Source organism: Pezoporus occidentalis, unplaced genomic scaffold (genome assembly GCF_034315485.1).
Source record: "Pezoporus occidentalis ecotype Australia unplaced genomic scaffold, CSIRO_AGI_Poc_V1 ctg115, whole genome shotgun sequence".
Classification (NCBI taxonomy): Eukaryota; Metazoa; Chordata; class Aves; order Psittaciformes; family Psittacidae; genus Pezoporus; species Pezoporus occidentalis.
Window position 1 is genome coordinate 936,854 of NW_026912940.1, and position 15,944 is coordinate 952,797.

Below are 15,944 nucleotides of genomic sequence, written 5' to 3' on the forward strand. Positions count from 1 at the left end.
AGGGGTGTGTGTGTGTGCGTGCGTGTGTGTATTTTATAAAGCCATATTTAGTAGTGAAGGCAGGTTAACCTTATTAGACAGAGGGGCCTGAGATTGCTTATTTGTTTCTCTAACTAAGGAAGTTTCAAGGAAATTGTTTTACAGACTACAGGTATATAAGGAGGCAACAGAGCATGGTGAACTTTGTAAAGGATTTTATAAGGCAGCAAAGCAGTAAGTCTCCGTCTGCAAATTCCTAAAGCATGTGTATTTCTATTGCTTGAGTAACTGGAACCAGATGGAGCTTGGAAACCTTTATATTTACATAGGACCTGAGAAAATGAAATGTCTAACACTGGCAGAGGAGTGCTTTGCAAAATATTCCCAGTTAAAGCAAAAGCAAATGATAAGGCTGTAAGACTGCTAGTAAATCAGCAGCTATCCATGCTGTGATGCTCCAGTCAGTCTCAGAGCACATTTGACATGCAGTTACTTAAGTGGTCAAGTAGTGCTTGCTGTACTGGAAACCCAACTGAATACAGACCAGCTGTGGAGGCTGAGGACTGACAGATCCACTCAGGGCTGGTGGCACTCCTATTTGGCAGCCCTATCATTCCAGAAATATTTGATGCTAGCAGAATACATAATGGAAAAAATGAGGCAGAAGTATGAAGCAGAGGCAGAGAAAAGCAATTGCATGGAACAGCGAGGGAGACAAAGGTAACTTTTTGCCCCTTTTATCTTTAGAAGGAATTTCCCAGCTTTCTAAAAGTACATAGTCTGTGCCATACAGCCCACAGCAGAAATGCAAATACCAGGCAGCTGCCAGTGTACTGACACGAGAGAAACAAGATCTTCTATTATAGAACATGGAACCAGTTCTGCTGGCGCTAACCTACAGAGATTCAGGGGAACCTTTATGATCGCCAGATCACACCTTCTGTGCAATACAAGACAAGCTTTTCTCTGGGATTTTTGATCAAGCCTGTAACTTCTTTGACATTAGAAAAGTTATTTTCTAGATTTTGGAAGGATTTCTCTTAGAAAGTCAAAAAGCCTTACTGAAAGGCTGCATGATGGGAAACTTACTGCCCTTCTACATAAGGTGTCTTAGTAGTTAACTGTTGATATTTAAATTCACATCTGGTACTTTGCCTTGACTTGTCTAGTTTTAAATTTCCACCTACTGTATCTCAAAATGTTCTTTTCTACTAAATTAAGGAGCTCCTTGCTCCAACTCATGTAGTTATTTTCAGCCAATGACGAACTCATTCAGTAAGCCTTCTTAAACAAACTGGTTGTCTAAAGAGTTACTCACCCCTCACTGCAAGCTTGTCAGATCTTAGTTCTGAATCCTTCTATTGGTTCTGGGCACAGAGGTCCAAGAAAAAAATATGCTTGAGATTTGTTCACCAGCCCGGCACTTTTGAAATGCACCATGGGTACTGGCATAAGAGCCATCTCCTAGATGCATCACACAAATTCAACTCTACCCCAGGCTTCTGTTTCCCTCTACTGCAATTCAGCAGGGACCAGGCCCACTCAGAATTTACCACTGCTTTGCTGGCAAATAAGTTTGCTGAGCCGAAAAACTGTAAAGTGTGCTGCTCTGCATGGACCTGCCCATATGGGGGAATCTGTGTGCAGTGAGCATTAGGCATTTCCAAAGATGTTGTTAGGGAAGAAGACACAAAAGGACTTAGAAATAAAAATACCCAGCAAAAAAAATGAGGAATACAAAAATTCAGTATTGTGCTGCTATGTCAGTTTCACCTGATTAGAGAAGCTGTGTATTTTATTTTCTTTGTGAAATCTTTCACACTATTTGTAATCTAAAGAATGTAGTTTCAGAAATCTGAAGTTTTGAAATTAGTTTCTTTAAACACACTGACCAAACTTAATGAAAATACCCTCATTTATATTTAGTTTTTCTGTAGCACAGTTAAGTATTTTGTAAACTACTTAAAATGAAGTCAACATAGTAAATTTTGCCCAAGCTTTGCTGGGTATTTTTTTTAAGCCAGAGATATGGCAGGTTTGGAATGTGACACTGTGTTCTAGTAACAGGCTTTGTAAGTAAACAATTACAAAAAACCTAAATGGCAAAATAATATCCAGTCACTGCAAAATGCCACTTCTTGATAAATCTTGTCTTTCTTAGGACTTACCTTTTCCATATTAAGCTACACCATGCTGCAGCCCCTATTTGTGTTTTTATGCAGCTGAGTTGGAAAGATTTAAAATGACTTCTGGAGGCAGCGCGTAAGTACAATGAGCACTTTGGCTATAATAGTGCTTTCAGCATATGCACAGATTATATGACAGTTCTGCTTTCCATACAGTAGGAAGCAGCTGCATCAATAATACGGCATATGATAAGGGCCTGTAGGAATTGTCATGCCTATTGTGTCACTAATCTGCAGATTATGTGCCTTTTATAGAGCCTATTACATAACAGATCATGATGGGTCATCATGTCAAACCTATGGGGATTAAAAGAAGGGGAACTTCCCACATTTTAAAAGTTACTTCTGTGTGTAAAAAGGAATCTTCTCCCTTTCCCAGCTTATAAACATCTAGCCTAGCATACACCAAAGAATGAGCCCTTATGCAAAAGTCAAAGAACGCAGGACATCCCTTTTCTCCACTTCACTAGGACACTTTGTAGATGCACAAATGCCACAGTGGCTAATGACAAGTTTATACAGCAACAGGGATTTCAAAAGCATGAATTGTGGTTAATAAGGTCAATGTTTGTTTTAACTTGCATGTCCTAGTCACTAACTGTCTAGGACTATTCATGACAATGAAACTGTTAATACACCAGCACATTAGATGAAGTTAACTCTTAGCTTCTCTTTTTCCCCAGAACTGCATTTAAAAGCTTCTTGTCAGCCCTGAACAGATTGTGCCAGAGACAATGTACATATACCAGAAATCATCACAGACCCTGAGATGGATTGCAGGGATGTTGAAAGCCGGCAATCAAGGGCAAGAGGGATTATTCCTTTATTTCACAGTATCTCCAGAGCCTAGGTAAGCCTTCCAAGGAAAGGAAGGTAGTGCTGTGCAGCTTTTGGACCTTGCTTCTATCTCGTCTAGTCAGTATCCAGTACTCAGTGTGAACCTGCTGAATGCCACTATACCATGGGACAAAGCAGCCAAAATGCTCTTGATCGAGGTGTTTCTGAGACTCCCACCATTGCTTCTGGATCAGTGTCTCAGTACAGCAAACTGTCTCCTCAGCAAATCACGTATTTCTAGTCCCAAAAGAGCAAATTGTGTGTTTTGGCACTGGTACAAATCAGATAACGTACATTTAACTCACCTCAAATAATGGCTTGATCCAGGTGATACTCCCTGGAATAGATGACAATGTGCACCTTCCGTTATTATGTTCAGCAGGGTCCAGATTTTATGAAGAATTTCATGAATTTCATTTCTTCATATCCTAACTGGGTCCTGAAATTTTAGATTTTCAACAATAAATATGAGAATATTTTACATGCTATCATCAGAGGAAAAAAAAAAACCAAACACCCAGCCAACACTCTAGTTGTTTAAATAATTTATTGATAGTGTGTATGTTTTTATATAGTGCATTATAATACTGACTGCTATAATCTTTTATAAATGCTGAATTAACTATTTTTTTAAATTTTCACAACAAAAATAATCAAATATCATGCCAACATTTTGTAACAAATTATCACATTAAATTCATTTGGATTTCATGACACATTTATCTGTACAAAGGACCCCATATCACAGAGCATTCACAGTGCATAAGGTCACAGTCATTGAAAAAATAAATAACATGATAGATTTCTGTTACTTACAGTTTACAAACCCATCCCTTTCTGTTTTCAAAGTAAGCAGTTCTAGAAACTTTTAATAATATTTAAAGAGGTATTGCACCTCCTAAGGGTGCACTGCAAATTCCTGCAAGTATGAAACACAGGGAATTTTAAAAGGTTCAGAAGTTATTTCAGCGATCATAAATGATTTTGAATACTTTCTTGCAATGGAGGAGACAGTGGGAGCCAAATTCTACTCTCAGTTCAACTGATACGAATTTGTGCCAACTACAAGGACATTAATGAGCACTGGCACCACTCCCAAGAACATGAAGGCAAGAATTTGGTCACAACTTTGCTGCAGTTTCAGCCATTTGAAATATAAATGCTGCTGGGGAAGCAGATATACAAGTGTTCTTTGAACACAACTAGTATATGAATGAAGACCATGATCTTGCTGTAAAAAACCTCTGAAATGAAGCATCTCAGTTGGTGTTAGTCCTTCTAGAGATTATACCTCTGATATTGATATATTCTGATACCTTTAGACTTTTTTCACAATTCCATATTGCTGTAAATCAACCTCTGTATTTGTTTTTCAAGTTTACTAAGATCATTTTGGTCATAAGATGGCAATGATCACTTAAATTCTTTGTGCAAGTAAAAAGGAAAAATAAATGGAATTAAATTCAAACTGGCAATTCTTGTAAGAAAATATCCAAAGGGCACTGGTTTCCCTTAGTCATTAATTTCTTCCAGACAGTGCACTGTATGTCAGAAGTATGGTAGCAAGCAGAACAACATGATGTATAAATCACCACAATCACTACACATCTCAGCCTGTGGAGAAGGACCTCACATTTCAGGGCAAAGATATATAGGATTTCACAGCTTTCTTTGGGGAGAAAATATCAGGATCCCACACAGAGGGAAATGTGATAAAAGTGTACGTTCAAGTTACTCAAAAGGAGGCTCTTAACGTGTACAAGGTAGCTCAGAAACTGGAATGCACACGTCAGTTGAACAACATTTTTCTCTTCAGCAGAACATTTATCACTTGCATACAGACTTTTCAAAAGAGGTCAAGGGAATAATAAAGGGTTTGGTACAGAACTGCTGGAACTAAATGCTGTCATCATATAAATCTCACCACCCAGCAAAATAAAAACTCTGGAGTTCATACTCAAAGAAATAGAAAGCAAATTGTGCAGTAAATGCATGACCTGCAGAGATTTTCTTCTGAGTGCTTAAACACAAATAACTGAGAGATATGAGGCTTTAAATGACAGAACATTATGCTCAAAGGTGATTTGTTTTAATTAGGAAGATTCTTTGGTTTCACCTGGCTATCAGTGTTATTTTAGTGTCTGTTTCATATTATGTTAGGGCTGATCCTTCCTTGGCATGAATAATCAGGCAGTATTTACACAGCTTAAAGCATTCTACCAAAATTATCTAACTGTAGGATGCAAATGAATGGTGTTATAATTGCAAGAAATCCAAGAAAGGAACACAGCAAAACTCATGAGGGATTTGTGCAACTAGAGCAAACACGTAATAGAAACAAATGTGTGCAATTAAAGCACAGTCACAAAGGAAATAAAAGACTAAGCTCTTCTCTATAATTGCTAAGGTGAAGACCTTTTCCATTTGTTTACATGTTGACAGAATGTTTACAAATATAATCTTAAACTATAAATTAATTATATGTTTGTTACAGCTGCAGCAAGCATACAAAAATAAAATAAACTTGGCACACCAAGGACTGAGCCAGAGAAAGATGGCTGACTATGCTATACCTGTTGGGAAGACTAAACGTGTTCTTCCAGGCTAGACAGCAGCCCAGACAGCAGCCCTCAGGTAATGAAATAGTCATTAAGATAGTCATAACTGTAGCTTTTTAGATTTAGACATGTAGATCCTGAGACTGAAATCTTTACTCAGGCTGTACTTTATAAAGCAGTACCTTTGTTATGGGAAATGCGTGCAATCAAACACTGCTGAACTGAAAAGAAACACTCCCATTTGCTCACTACAAACAGGATTGCACCCTTGTGGGTCTACGTGGGACTGGACTACTCCAGTGGAACTGTAGCAGAGCTGCTAAAAGCTCTCCTTGGTTAGCTGTAATTCAGTTTTGATCCTGCTCCTACACCTGGGCAGGTGGACAGTTTTGAAGTCTGAAACGAGGAACCAGCTCTCATTGACAAGAGTGGAAATCCAAACTGGTATTGGCAGAGCAGAAGTCCACAGATTCTTTCAATTTCAAAAACAAATAAAATCTTTAGGCTACAAAACTAAGAAATATTTAAAGATTTAGATAAGACAGAAAACCCAGAAACCCATGCTCCGCTGTCATCTTAGGGCACAATCCAGCAAGGCACTTTGATGTATATGCTTAGCTTTAAGCATGGAATCAATCCTACTTAAGTTAAGCTTTGCTGGATATAGGATATATTTTTCTGAGTTGTATTACTTTTCAGTGTTAGTATGCTGGCAATTTCCAGATCACAGTGACAGTTTTCCCTCTCACATCCACCACCAGCTTTCTTTTCACTCTTGAGCTGAACATTAACTTACACAACATTGTGACATACATTAAAGACTCAACCAGCTAACTTTTGCAATGGTTAGCACAACAAAATGACTACCAAATTTTGCAGACACTATCTGAACAGCTGCATCACAGAACTGTACTAATTGCAGAGAGCCAAGTACAAATCGCTCCTTTTCTTGACTGGAAAATGGCAAAATTTGTAGTAGTTTTTCTTGAGCAAATTTTTTCTTGTATAGATGTGAAAGGCACTAGTCCGCTATTACTCAGCAACAGCCTCCTGAACTACTGGGTTTATCTGACATACAACTTGTCAATCAGGTCTTTCTTGGGCCATGCAGCTTATCTGCATAGGTTGGTCTATAACTGCCATCTTTATTTATTTTAGCATATGGATAATGACTACATAGGGACTCTTTAAACTACTTCATATGATTATGTATCATCAAGGCCTTTATACAGCATCTAATAATTCTTTGGCAAACAATACATCCCTGGTCATGCAGTGGTGTCAGGGGAAAATCCAACTAATGTTATAACATGGCATGATCCTTGTCTCATAGCAGAAGATGCATATGAGACCACCTCACAAAATGCAGCATTTGAACTCAATATAAATTGTCTTGAAGTGGGTCTATGTTTTAGGGAGGGCTATAGATGACAGGAACAGCCATGTGATTTAAGGTCAGTATTACCTTCTGAGGCTGTTTCTTGTTACAACAGAATACACTGTTTTTCTAAAGCAGGTGATACTCAGCTTAGGCAGAATAATTCTAAACGTTGTCTAAAGGATTCATGGCATTAGCAAACACAATTTCATGGATATTTGGCCTGGGGATCAGCTCCTCCTGAACAAATTGGCGCCCACAGTCTTCTAAAGTTGTCTGGCTCAGAAATAGGAAGGTACAGTACAGTTTTCTAGGCTGGCACTGTAAACATCAATGCCAACATTACTGTAAATTCAGCTGATCATTAGGCATTCAAAACTAAATTTTGGGACTACCCTTCTGTTGTGACATCTGAGCTGCCACTACTATGCAGAGAGGAGCAAATGTTTGCTTGGAGATAGCAAGCTCTCCAAGCCCGCTCAACAAATGGGAAAAAAGCATTTACTCAGCCTCTCTGCTCCTTTCAGCTTCGTATCTAAACCACCATCAGATTTTTCAGCAGGCAACTGTCCTCCTGAAAGACAGCGGGGAAAAGCACAAGAATAGAGAGGGGTGCAGTGGCACAGCAGTATGCTGCACCTTCACAGCCTTTCTGCAAAGGAAGACTCAAATGTGAACATGAATTCCATCTCCTAGGCTTTACACTGCAGCAAAAATGTCTTGAATGCCTGGAAATGGGGTCACTGTCATACTTGAGATCAAATGTGTTTACTGTCATGCTTGACTATTCAAGAAAGCATTTTAGTAATGCTGTATTTGTTGTCATCCTTAAGACTGACTAGTTTAACTACATAACTACTTAACTAAGGTGAAAACCCCTAAATGGATACTAATACTGATCTTTGTGACAAGGTGTAAAGCAAATAAATATGTTGCTCTTTTTCCTTTAGGATTACATTGAAAGGATCCAATTCATTAAAAAAAAACAAAAAAACAGCAGAATACACTCTTTAATTTGTACCAAAATAATTTTAAAATAGCCTTAATTGTAAACACATTACCTGGTTTAAACAGTATCCTGCATGTTAAACATAATTATTTCTTATACATGTCAAAATAAGGAGCTTTGAGAAAGTGCTTATTTGCTAAGATTTTATAGTATGCTCTCATTGACCCAATAATGGGATTTTATACATAATCTTAAGTGGAAAATATTAATGTATTTAAAAATGCATCAACGGTTAGTTGATAGATTTGTTTTGGTTTATAAACATCAAAAAATTAAAAATCTATGTATAAAGTTAACTTGTGCTTCTTTAGAAACTTTATGTGATAATTCACATACAGCTTTAAAATATTTTTAAAGTTTAGTAGCAATTTAAAATATGCTGTCTCAGTGCAATCATATGACTGCTACAATGTGGAATGTCACCCATCATTTTCAATACTCTGGGACATATCTTGCTGTCAATTATATCCAGAGTCATTCTTTAGATCAGATTTATGCTGGTGGCAAGGCTATCTAAACCTGGCTTCTACTGGGGGTTAAAAAGTGTATCATGCTTTAAAACTTGCATACAATCAAAACAAAGACCATATTCTCTTGACAGACTTGCTTTTGTGTAGGAGTTTCTCATCTGCACTGCACGGTGTCAGACACTCATCTTCATTAAGCTTCTGGGAATAAGTGTAAAATGGAGAAGAATACACCAGCTTCTTGACTGACGAAATAAGCTTCTTCCACCGATCAGATTAAATCATAATCAGGGTGGGTTTTTTCTGACAGAAAGTCCGTATTATGTTCAGATATTACACTCAGCTGATAACAATCACTGATAGTTACTGAGCACCCAGTTATATTTTATTTGTTTAGTTTCTTCTAAATTTACACAATGGGCTTACAAGGGCCAATGCAAAGTTCTTCTTGTGGTGTAATATTCCACAAATGTTCATTTACATTTATATATACAGCATTCCTCATTAATGGTGAAACATATATTTCAAGTATGAATTTCTGCATGTAATTTTCTTCTTCAGTATGCAGATATTCTTTTAGTGTGCATCATCACAAATGATACAACATAGAACCATTTCCTCTTCTTTCTCTGCCACATTTTGGTGTTCATTGAAAAGAGTCATACATACTCAACACTGCCATCCAAAGCTGCCAGTGCAGTTTCTCTACAAGCAGAGCACCTGAAGGGGGAAATGATGTCCTCAACAGTGCATGCCATGATATGTGCCTCGAACTTTCTAGTCCTGTAGTAGAGATATTTTAACTGAGCTAAGAAAAGTTCTAAATTTGCCTCTTATCCTTCCATGGAAAGTAAATGTCAAAACAAAAAAAACTATAAAGTTTTTTTTCTCCTGTCTTCCTGCGAACCATGGTGGTTGATTGTCTGCAAAAGGAGAATGAAAACCACAACAGAATGTCCTAGGAATGGATCATTTTAGAGTTCTGCATAAGATCCACCCAGCTTTATGACTGAGCAGCAATATCCAAAGAGAAGGAAAATGCTTTGGTTGCCATGAGCTAGCATGTTAAAAGAAAGGTATGCTTTCCTTCCACACAGGTAGAAGTGCTTGATAGCTGATGAAGCAGGAACGACACTCAAATTACTGATGGAAAGAAGGTAGAAAGGTGAAATGCCTCCTGTCATTTACAGCACATGTAATCAGAAGAACTTCAATCTGTCTCCTTGTTGTAGTTTAAAGTTCTTCTCGGCACATAGGTAAGTTGACAAAGGTGAAGACATTAAACTCTATCAATATAGAAAAACAAAGGAAAACAGCATAAAGAAACAACACGTAGATGCCCAATTTCCTGTCAAGTTTCCACTTATTTACATGGATTCCAAGCACCTGCAAGCAAACAAAGTATTAGTTAATAAAGCCCCAAAGGAGACTTTGGAAACAACCATTACAAGGTAAAAAATAGATTGTTTTGATTTGGATAAAAATATATTCTCGGTATTTTATAGAACAAAAGGCAACATATGTTTTTCTGATCAAGAAAAGGAATGTAAAAGCCCAAACTGAGAACTTGAACTCTGGTCTGACTCTCAGCTGCTCTAAATACTTTTACAAAATATTAAATGAACACACTTTAAGGCCCCTTCACAAGTTCTTTGTGTAACTGAGAAATAGCCCCCTAGGTGCTCAGTTTCAGTCTGTGATGCATTTTCAGCACACAGGGCACATTCTAGTCAGGCAGCCCTTTCATTGATTCAGTATGAACAAATGCACCGAGCTACATGAATGCCTCTCCCCCAGTGTTCCCCTGAAGATCCTTTATGTCCCAATAGTACACCAGCACCTAATGTTCACTCTCTCAAGAGCTTCAGAAGAGGTGCTTTCTTTGATGTCTTGCTGAGGTCTAGAACTAAGGGGAGTTACAAGTTACAGGTAGCAAAGCAATGAAGTTCTCACGAAGGCATCTATTTTCAAGGGTTTTAAGTGCCTCTGAATTATCATTTGTTTTGCTCAAAACTCTCCACTGAGTTTTGCTGGGAGAGTCTGTGTGAATCAGGGCATCCAGCAGAACAAATGAGGCAATAATAGATGCTTCAAACTCAGGTGATACGGCTTCTACTATGAAAAGACTCTTTACAGAAAAGCATGAACAGCTAGCGTAGCAACACATCTGCATAATCATTCCATTTTTTCCCAAGGTGCTGATTACCAATATGCATGCTGCATCAGCAGATACAAATGTCTACAGAACACCTTTGTTGTTTCACAGGCACTGTACAGTATAGCAGAACTGGGGATGTGAAAAGAAACAGGCCCCCACAGCTTATGTATCAGATGCATTAGGAAGTTAGTGGCAGAGTGAACAGACCTCATCATTCTATCACTTAAGTTGTGCACAGATGACGTGGAGTTTTGTAAGACCTAGTCATGCAACAGCGTGAAATCTCCAGTGATGATCCCCATCTCTACAGAGCCTCTACAGAACCTCCACAGGCAATCAGTGAAAGACATTAGTATAAGTGGATATTTTTATACCTTTGGGATTTGATTCTTCCCACAGAAGGTTCCCTGGGAGTCAGCAGCATCAGACCTTAAGTACCAGCAAAATTGACTTTTGAAACAGAATTATTGTTTCACCTTAACAAGTCATGTGTTACAAATTAAGTGCCTTATGCTGAGTGACATTTAGCAGGCCTATTCTAAAGTCCTATTCTGTGAAGCCCTAAGGTTCACAGTCCTCACAGCCTAGTCTTCATTAAGGGTTTTGGCTACAGCACATGATTAGTCCAGTCTGGTTTTGGAAATCAAGAGACAAGGGCAAAGAGTGATGAAGCACATCTGGGTCTTGTCCCAGTATAAAGCAGAGACAGGCCTGAGGTATGCAGCTGGACACAGGAGCACAGAAGTATTATTGGATCCCACAATTTCAACACTGCTACTGAAATCAGTGGGACCAACACCAAATGTCAGATTTCACTGAGGACAATGGTACTTCTTCCACTCATGGTATTGCTAGAAGAATGATACTTCACAAGAATCAATGCTTCAGGGATAATAACTATTTCCAATTTATCCTTCTATAACATGTAAATACCTAAGAAGTATTTTGCAATTGAAATATTAGAGACAGTCAAATACTTACAGTAAGTGCCACTGATCCTAGCAAAAGTGCAACTGAATAGACCAGTCCTTTGCTGTTTATCTTAACCTGTGGGAAACAGGACAGATGTTTGAAATGCTCAGCATATAACTGTGCTATGGAGATCAGAAATCAATGTATAGATTTATGATCCACCTTCTGTTTTGAATAGTGACTTACACATTTTAAACTATGCAAATCCATAACAGATTTATCATAATGAAGAATGGGAAGATTAAGGAATCTAAACCAACGTATAAGTAAGCCCACCTCCGTTAAAAAGAAAAAAAAAATTAGCACTTATAAAAGATTTTATGTTAAAAGATCACCAGGAGAGAGATATATACTGTTATTCTCATCTTACAGACAAAAATACTAAGGTACAGGGAGACAGGAGTGCTTGAAGCTGTGTAGTGAAAAAATGACAGAGCATGAACAGATATCCATGGTACTATGTTTCTGCTATACAGTATATGTGCTCCAATTGACAAACTGGGAATTAACTGCAGCTTGTTGAAGGAGAATTGCTTCCTTAACTCCTGGTTCCTCCTGCTCAGCAGGTGGTTGTTTGGCTGTAAGGGTTTTTTTTTAAATTTCATTTGCATGCTTTCTTAAAAAAGACTTTTTTTTTAAGACATAAAAGGAACAAATTAAAGATTTGCCAAGTATACATACAGTTGATCCCCAATCAATAGCCATGGTCTGCAAACCCCATGGAACGCCAAGTCCCACCAGAATGTCAAAGACATTGCTCCCTACTGTGTTGGATACTGCCATGTCACCAAGGCCTGCAGAGAAAAAAACAACTCTTTGGTAAAAACAAAGTATAGGACCATTGCTCTGTGTACTAGAGGAAACTAACGGGGAATTATCTGCATTGATCCAAGCCCCCTTGGACTGGCCAGAGTATCTGGGATAGGGAGACAATTTCCATAATCTCTGTACAACTTCTGAAAGAAGTATGCAAAAACTGCTCACTCTAACTACAACCTCCTTGTGTTTTGGATACCACACACCCAGTGAACCCGAGTTTAAAGCCAGTTAAAAAACCAAGCCTTGTCCTAGGTAGCCTGCCATCACAGGGAACCTGGAGATTATGTACTGGATTTAGTATGTGGATACGTGGCCTTTATCTCATATGAATGATGCAAGGTGATCCTGAAAAGAACTCAATCAGATGGTAGTCAAAGATACTAAGCACTTCTGTGGGGCTTAACCATCAATGATTTCACTTCAGGAACAATAAAAAGCTACAGAAAAGGGGAAAAAAAAAATAGTGAATAGTGGTCAAGTCCAGAAGCATTACTCAAAATTTACTCCCAATGTTCATCAGTGGCTGCCATCTCATTCTGAACCAGCGTCAATGGATGTGAGGAGGGCAGAATTCTTCTCTGCCCTTGTTAATTTCCCTTAGGCACAGAGTGGAGACAGACACTATCACAGCAAGTACCGTAATCCTCCTACAGGAAGCTGCTGACAGGAAGGTTACACTTTGAATCCATATTATGGTGTGTTCATCTCTAGTTTTGAGATATTTGTCTGCAATCTGTCAGCAAACATCTCTCTTGAACACAAATAGTGCAAAGTCCCTATACTGTCTTAAAGAGAACATGGCTGCTTTTTGCCAAGGTAGTGTTTACCTTCATTTTCTGAGGAAAGAATCCCTACACTAGTTTTGCCTAATACTATAGAACAACTAATCTAAAGAAGCAGTTTGTTCATTTAAAACTGTAACATTTTTCCTTCTGTTCCTGCAAAAATATGTTCACTTTAATACTACATATGGAAAACTAATTTAGTAGGACGGCAGTTCCACAAGAATACTTCTTTGTACTATTTTTTTGTGAGATTTTAACCTGGAAAATGAAGTATTTAGAACATAGAATTCTTTTCAAATCGGGCAACATTTAACAGCACTACTCCTATCTCAAACTACAAAGGTGTGGCTTTGGGTACTCAATTTGTCACTTCAGAACCTTTCTTGTCTGCCCAATGCTGTGTGCTGGAAATCTCATTACCTGGGGAAAAAAAAAACCAAACAAATGACTATGGAAACTGAAATAGTGGAAAAGAATACAGTTAGGGCCTTTCCTTATTCTGCTGCAGTGCAAGAGATCACACTGTCAGGCTTAATGTTTTTCTCACGTAAAAAAGGATCTGCAAATAACCTCAATCAAAAGGATGCATGAGGAAGCCTTCAACAATTTCAATTGCAAAGCTGATGAGGACGTAGCTGACATTTAGCTAAAACCCTTTTCAACTACTCATATGTTCCAATGGCAAAGAGGCCTGCAAATGGATGAGAAGCATGTCTGAAGCAACATCGCTTCTGCCAGACCCTCTTAAACAATTCACTTCTCTGGGTTTGAGAAGTCTTCTAGAAAGTTTTACACAGACAAGCGCATGTCAGCATGTATTCTTCAATGTTGTTAGCATTGAGAAATTGTGTGTACAGAGGAGGCAAATCACAGAGCATGCACGTAAGATTACAGTTAGGCTACAACAGACAGTACCTTGTCTTGCTACTATTAAGCTGGCCATACAGTCTGGGACGCTTGTTCCTGCAGCTAGGAAAGTAATGCCCATGATCACATCTGGTATCCCAAGGGTGTATCCAATCACAGTCACCTGAACAGTAAGGAAAAGAGATTAACCTATTGTATTTGGACAGTATCCTCATTCCAATACAGCTGTGGCACACTTTTTAACTTTGACTTCTGGTGTGGACCTTAACAGGATTAGACTCAGGATACTTATCCACTTCTGCAAATTAAATAATTATGGGATAACCAGGAAAAGTACACTGAAAAGGATAAGTATGTTGGGTCATATTATTCAACATTTTATGAGCAAACAAAAAAGCTCCATTTTGTGTACTTATAATGGGACATACTGATCTTTTAAGGAGGTTCTATTTTCTCAAAAGGACTTCAACCAATTTATTTTGCGATACAGGGGCAAGGATATAAAGAACTTATTTTATCCCAAAGCACAAAGAAGGAACCAGTTTCTTGCATGACTTCCGATACAATCCCAAAGCGAGCAAGTCTGGTTATATTGTTCCCTGAGAGTCCAGATGCAGCTTTAAAAGAGCTTAAGGAATAGCTGAAGCATGTAGCAGAGTTCTTGGAAAGGACAGGGAATTGTATTTAGCTGGAACATCTCAAGAAGGCTGAAAAAAACATTAAGAAAAAAGGCAAAACAGGCAGCTGAAAAGGAAAGAGCCTTGTGAGAATGAGAAGACTGAATAAGGGACAGTCAGCTGCTTCCCGGCTGAGACTGCTAAGAGTGGAACTCTTTAAGGCTCTGTTAGTTTGCCATTCTCTTACATGAGGAAAACTGAACCCTTCACCAAAGAAAAGGAGTATTTTAGGAATGTTCTCACAAATCTTGTTCTCAGGAGCAAGTTGTAACTCAAAAACAGGAGTCAGCATGATTCCCCTGCTGCAAGTGGCAATGGGTATTGAGGCCTGGCTGCTACTTAAAATAAGCTGTGCTGCAGCTGAGCATCTCTCTCATCTGTGAAGGGGACCTCTAAACTGGAGCCAAGGTAAAGAGCATGGCCCTGCAAATGATATATGGTATGAAAAAAATGTGTGGCTTTGGCACAATTACGCCAGGCAGAATGAGGGCTGGCATATTCTCTAACAGTCTATGTTAAGAGAAAAGAGGATTAATGTACAATGCAAAACTTACATGGAAAGTTGCAAAAAGCATATTGAAAACACAGTCTTCCATGAGAGGAAACATAAATATAAAGCAGTCTGCAAATGCCTGATGAAGGTAGAGATGTTCTCTATCCAAAATGATTATGCAGGTAAGAAGCTCAGGAACAAAAACTCTTCCATATTCATGACTAGAAGAGTATGCGTGTGTGTGTGTGTGTGTGTATATATATATATATATGACCATGGGTGTATGTATAGGAGACCGCATTTTCTGATATGAAACCAGAGGAAGGTTTCTTTACTATATTTTCATTTAAAAGGAAAATGGGCATATAAATTCTTCAGCAGCACATCTGACCAATCTTCTCATTACAGGTATATAGAACTTTTTGGTTTTCGATCTTTTAGTGTAGAAAATGGTAACTTCCTATACTTCAAAAGTATCTATTTTTTTTTCAACACAGAAACTATTTGAGGAGCTTTCCTATTCATGCCTCTTCTCTGAATGAAAATGGAAACCTGAGAAACTGAAAGAGGGTAAGGTAAACAAAAACTCCAAAACAAAACTTACTCATATCTTCAAGTAAGTGTGCTCCTGAACTGACAACAATTTACAGATCTACCCCGATACACCACCAAATTTCTAAAGGCGTCTCAAGCTACTGAGATTTAAACATTTTCATTTAAACTCCCTTTTACTAGTAGGATGTGGATATCCACATTCTC

The 15,944-nt window shown here is 38.3% G+C and overlaps 1 protein-coding gene across 3 annotated transcripts in view; it reads right to left on the bottom strand.

Moving 5' to 3' along the window:
- Positions 1-3,532: 3,532 nt before the first annotated feature.
- SLC24A4 (solute carrier family 24 member 4) overlaps positions 3,533-15,944 on the bottom strand; it is a 93,513-nt gene continuing 81,101 nt past the window's right edge. For 2 of the 3 annotated variants that reach the window (XM_062637981.1, XM_062637971.1), the window contains exons 14-17: positions 14,064-14,178; positions 12,226-12,338; positions 11,554-11,619; positions 3,533-9,800 (exon numbers count right to left, since the gene is read on the bottom strand). In XM_062637981.1, the coding sequence (XP_062493965.1) occupies positions 9,648-9,800; positions 11,554-11,619; positions 12,226-12,338; positions 14,064-14,178 (447 nt within the window). In that variant the 3' untranslated portion in view covers positions 3,533-9,647. The other variant, XM_062637989.1, reaches the window with a different exon arrangement.